Below are 5721 nucleotides of genomic sequence, written 5' to 3' on the forward strand. Positions count from 1 at the left end.
GATTTGTCCCATTCTAGATTTTCCATATACACACAATAGATGATGGCATCCCAAAACTTTTCATCTCGGTGTGATGGGAGAGATTCCAACACGGAGTATCCTCAGGCTGTACAGGGAGAGGAATTTAGACATGCAACAGTTGCTTCTCAAGAAAAGCAAGCAAAATGGATGAATTGGCAAAATTCTAAGAAAAGGTCCCCTGGACAGAACTAGCCTGAACTGGAGAGATTTCTGGACTATGGATGTTTAAGCGTATTAAATGTAATAGTTGGGAGCCATCTACCACATTATTCTAAGACCTTAAATCCTCAGTCATTGAGTGGATTGAGACTCAGATTCAGATTTATGTTGCGTGCTGATGTTGGCACATTGAAAGATATATATATTTCTGGGTCTAAAGGTTTCTGTGATGTTAACTTCTCACCTTTGACCTTTCACCCTAGGCCAAGCAAAGCCGGCAGGAGCAACGACAGGAGGAGGCGGCTGACCGGCGACTGAGGAAGGCCTCCAAAGAGGTGCTGCAGATGCGGGGCCAGAGCCAGAAGGAGCCCTTGCCTGTTCAAACGTTCAGGTAACCCAGGCCTGTCAATCGCCTTTGCTGACACTTTCTTACAGGGAGGCTACACCTGAAGCTCTCCGTTCACGATGCACAAAAATAGTTTTAAAAGACTGGTCTATTTTTTCCAACGTACACGGCGCTATCACATCTGGTGTAGCCAGTTCCACTGAATATAGTGGAAGCTAGTTGTTGCAGCAGACGCAACGCGAACGGAACACAGTTATGCACCTATTTTAGCCTCCCTGTTAAAATCACGATGTTCCAGTGCCTCGAGTCGTTCCTGGCAGTATACTCAAGTTCAATCCAATTTAGTTACCGTATTTTCTGGACTATAAGCACTTTTTTTCATAGTTTGGCTGGTCCTGCGACTTATAGTCAGGTGCAACTTATATATGAAAAGAATATATAATTGAACATGTTTTTAAATGTTAATATTAACTGACATGAACCCTACATGAAACATTACGTCTACAGCCGCGAGAGAGCCTGGTTGTAAGTTTTATCCATATTCCATGGAGATCTTCAGATATAGAAGCTCGCTCAATAATTTCTAACCCCGCCATAAGCGAATATGTTGTATTGTCTATGTTGCTGACAAATACCCAAGTCTCTCCAACTTCAAATTTAACTCTACATTTCATTGTGCAAACATTTAAAATACTGACTTTGAAACGACGTAAGGCCTGGGCAGGCACAATATATTATCTTCACAGGCCTACTTTACAAACATAATTTCCAATTCAATTTCACTGTGCGAGCTGGGCTAGGCCTTTTTAAGATCCCAACTGAAATGGCATACGGCCTAGGCTACATTACAACAGCAAGACAAAATATACACATAGCAGGCGGCGAAGTGAACGCCGCAACCGGAAATAGCTTTTTTTTTTTTTTTTTTTCATGAAATAGGCCATGCTTTTGTGAAATTGTATAGGCTATATAGAGAACAAAAAAAAAAACGTTATTAACCGGTTTTGGGGATTTCAGAATAACGTTTCTGTTCCGGAACAGTTGAAGAACGTTTGGTTTTCGTTTCCGTTCCTGTTCCTCGTAAAATTCTGTTCGTTTTCGGTTTTCGTTCCTTGAACCAGTTCGGAGCCCTGGGTAATTGTAAAGCAATTTACAAAAGATTCACTGAACAACAATCCTGATTTGGTACATGAAAATGTAGCTAGAAATGTGGAGAATGCAGTGCAATCAAGCATTTTTGGGCGATGGCTACCTCCGAGAATGAGAGAGAGAGAAAAAGATGTGCGTTTTAAAAGAACGTGCAAACTTTCAATGACTCATACTAAGGAAGCTACCCTTATTTTAGACACATGTCTTTCTTAACCAGTATGCACATTTAATATGAAAAGGCAAGTTATTCAACTCACACAGAATGTGACCAGACGTCCTGGTTTAACCGAGACAGTCCCGATTTTGAGTTGCATGTCCCGACAAAAGCCTGTCGGGAGACTACAATGTCCCGGTTTACACCAATCACTATTAAAGTGTGGTCTTATTATTGCCCGATCATTAACTAAACCCATGTAGAAAGACTATAGCCTAAAGCGCCCTGCATTATCGTATGACTTTGATAATATGTGTGCACGCGTGTGTCAGTCAATCGTAACAGTCTGCCTATTAATCTTTGCAGCCAACCTTACAGTGTATCTCTGTTGTTGCAATGCCTCGTCATATGCCTCGTTTTAACGGTTATGACAATGCAGAAGAGAAAGTCATCATTTTCAAAATAACCTATGGCTGTGAGTTTTGTTTTCAAATGTTTTCATGCATGTCTGGATAATGGGTGAAGAATGTTTAGGAGACAGACTATCCTAAATCCTCAAATTATGGCTGGGGTATTTTATTTACTTAGGCTGCGCAAAGCACAGCACCTTTATTTGTGGCAAACTTGTATTCGAGGCAGGCCTTTATTTCTTATGTGGTGCGTTTTATTGTGAGACACGCGTTTCGTTTGGAGCGGCATACCGGTAGGCTATCAAAAGCAGAAAATGTTCGGTTTGGTTTGGAATTTAATTTACGTTTGTACAGTTTGATTATATTATTATACAAATGTCGGGACTGATGTCCATTGAAATCTGGGGGCGTATTTGATGGTGCACGCGTGTTTCAGGCATAATCTCTGACTGAAAGTGTGCAGAACTTTTGCATTTACATAACAATATTTAACACATTATCCCTGGGTGACTTGTCGGTGCTCTCTCGTGGCTGTAGACGGTAATGCTTCATGTAGGGTTCATGTCAGTTAATAGGAATTAACATTTAAAAACATGTTCAATTATATATTTTTTCATATATAAGTTGCACCTGACTATAAGTCGCAGGACCAGCCAAACTTTGAAAAAAAGTGCGACTTATAGTCCGGAAAATACGGTACTGGGCTGGTGTTCTCATTTGAAGTACTGTCTGAACAGACTTCTGGTAAAAATGCTGTGCTGTGTTGTGTTGCGCTGTGCTGTGCTGTACTGTGCTGTGCTGTACTGTGCTGTGCTGGACTGACTGTCCTTTGTGCTTACAGAGAGAAGATGGCATTCTTCACTAGACCAAGATTCAACATACCTCCTCTGCCAGCAGACGACGTATGAGTGCAAGACTCTACACTACATGATCTAATATGAAGTATCTGTCTATTTTATTTTTTTCTCTGTTCCTTATTTTGTGTATTTGTATTCAAAAAGCCCATGAAGTCATAAGAACAAATTGTAGTTATTTCTGCAGATTGAAATCTAAAGATGGAATACAAAGTGAACAAAAGAGCTTTACCAAAAGGAGTGTTTGTGTGTGAGAGTGTGTGGGTGGGTAGTAACTAACACAGACACGCATTCACACACACATTTTTGTAATTATTGACATGTATTTTTGAGAGGGAAAAAGTGGGTCTACTTATTTTATAAGAGGAAAACAAATCTTTTTACATCTGTACGATTTAACGATTTACCCCAAATGAATCTCCTTTTTTTGTTTTGCTTTCGTAAGGCTGGAAGACGGGAACAAAGTCAGTTTAGACTAATTCACTGTACTGTAACTTATTTTATAGTACTTTTCCTTGAAGGAAATAAAAATGCTACGCGCTTGTAGGTGTATTTTATAAAGCTTAAGACAAATAGCACTTCAGTGTTGACGTACAGTAGAATGAACCTTCCGGCTGATTTTGTTTCTGTTACCTGACTCTTTAAAGTTATTTGCATAAAATGTCACTTTTTTAATCCACTTTTATTACAGTTGTCATTGTCTTCTGTGCTGTTATTATATTAAAATTATTAATATTAATTTTTGTTTGTGTTTTGTTGTTTGTAAGGGAGAGCTAGAGCGAGGGTTTTGTTTTCATAGTGCCTACAAACAATATGAAAAGTTTTATTTGCATCACATTTTGTATGCCATAGTTTTAGTTTGAAAGGAGGAAGTGGATAAATCTGCTCACCTCAATTTAGGTTGAGTAAATGAAGCCAAGATGTTGATAGGTGGAGAGGCACACAATATAGCTACTTGAGTTTTCAGATAGTTTTGGAGGACTCAACAGTGTGAGAAGAACTTGCCCTCATGGCAACAGTGTGAGAAGAACTTGCCCTCATGGCAACTTGCCCCGCTCTCCCCTACCTCTGATTGATTTGATGAAATAACAACAACAACAACAACACGTGTAACCTGCGGGAAACCCGAGATCACGAGCACTTTCATCGGATGATTCTGTCCTGCTCTCTTGTACCCAAAATATGATTAATTAAGACCTGAGCTTCAGGTTTCTTGATGCTCCTGTAATGGCACACACGCACATACATGTTTACATCGTTGGAATCTTCAAAAGGGAAGCAGGCAACTGCTACAAAACAGAGCATGTGTATGGTTGCAGTACAGCTCTTACCGTATGCTACCAATGTAAAAGGTCTACCTGCAAAGGATTGCTGAAGTAGTTTGAGGTGGCAAACTGGTTCAATATACACTTGCACTAGTATCTGTAAGCCTGTGCTTTTGGACTTTCAAGAAATCCAGACACCGCAAACACAAAAGAGCTTTATCAGATCAATCCTTTAGTCCAACTGTAAACTGCCAATAATTCATCATGAATCATTTTGCTTTTTAAAATGTATACTAATGGACACTTTATTCTAACACTAAACTTACCCCAAACATATTTTTTTCTTTTTGACTGATGAGTTTTTGGAAGCATTTCCAATCATCTTTATAAGAGTGCCAAACATTCTGGAGGGCACTATATTTCTTGTGAATCAGAGTTGAATTCCTTCAGTGACTAAAGTTGGTGACTACATGCTCAAATGTTCTTGCTTAACATGATGTTTTCAGAGGCTGTATGTCGCCACAGCCTAGATCTTTCATGCTGGAGAAATCCTTTGGTAAAAATACTAATACATACACACAAATTAAGTTACACAGACCTGAGATTGTTGATTATTCTGAATAATTAAATAAATGACAGGCTGCGTTTACTATTTAGCAATAAGGCATTAAAACTCAACAACAAACAAACAACATCTCTACAGGCTAAATTGGGGCTTGCATCAACTCTGTCATCAGCTGTAGCTCAAGAAAAGAAATATGGAGGAGATTCTGTTCTGTTGTGTTTTGGGACTGCTTTGCTGTTTCTGGCGCATTTAATCTGTACAGCGCACAATGAAATCTCAAGACCAAAGATTCTAGAGCTACAGTACATGTATCTTACTCAGCTCTAAAATCTGTCTAAGCATTCTAGAGCAAAACATTCTGTCTACATTCTAAAGTTCTGTCTCAGGTGCAGGTCACGGGTCTTCCAAAAGGATAATCACCCAAAACAGTTAAAAATACCAAAGAATGACTAGGAAGTGCACTATTCTAAAGTGGCCTTTGAGCCCTGATCTGAATCCTATCGGACATTTATAACAACTGAAACTGGTGGACTCCCTTCAAACCAGCAGATAAATCAGAGATAAAACAGGGCCAAACTGTATGTGGACAGATGCAGAAGTCTCATTGAGAGCTACATAAATCACGTATTGGCAATGATTGCCTCTAAAGGTTGTGCAACACAATATTGCTGCAACACATAATTTTTGTCCATGCCATTTTCATTTGTTTTATTATGTAAAATAATCTTTCGAATCAAAGGTAAAGGCTGATTTGTATTAAAAACATGGAATAAATAATGGTTGCCAATCACATGTCAG

At 39.1% G+C, this 5721-nt stretch overlaps 1 protein-coding gene across 4 annotated transcripts in view; it reads left to right on the top strand.

The window, feature by feature from the left end:
* Positions 1–3832, top strand: part of wwc3 (WWC family member 3) — a 54576-nt gene extending 50744 nt beyond the window's left edge. For all 4 annotated transcript variants that reach the window (XM_048252404.1, XM_048252405.1, XM_048252407.1 and 1 more), the window contains exons 22-23: positions 444–571; positions 3081–3832. In XM_048252404.1, the coding sequence (XP_048108361.1) occupies positions 444–571; positions 3081–3147 (195 nt within the window). In that variant the 3' untranslated portion in view covers positions 3148–3832. The remainder of the gene's footprint in view (positions 1–443; positions 572–3080) is intronic.
* Positions 3833–5721: the final 1889 nt, after the last annotated feature.

The sequence above is a fragment of the Alosa alosa genome, chromosome 9 (genome assembly GCF_017589495.1).
Source record: "Alosa alosa isolate M-15738 ecotype Scorff River chromosome 9, AALO_Geno_1.1, whole genome shotgun sequence".
In the NCBI taxonomy this organism is placed as follows: Eukaryota; Metazoa; Chordata; class Actinopteri; order Clupeiformes; family Clupeidae; genus Alosa; species Alosa alosa.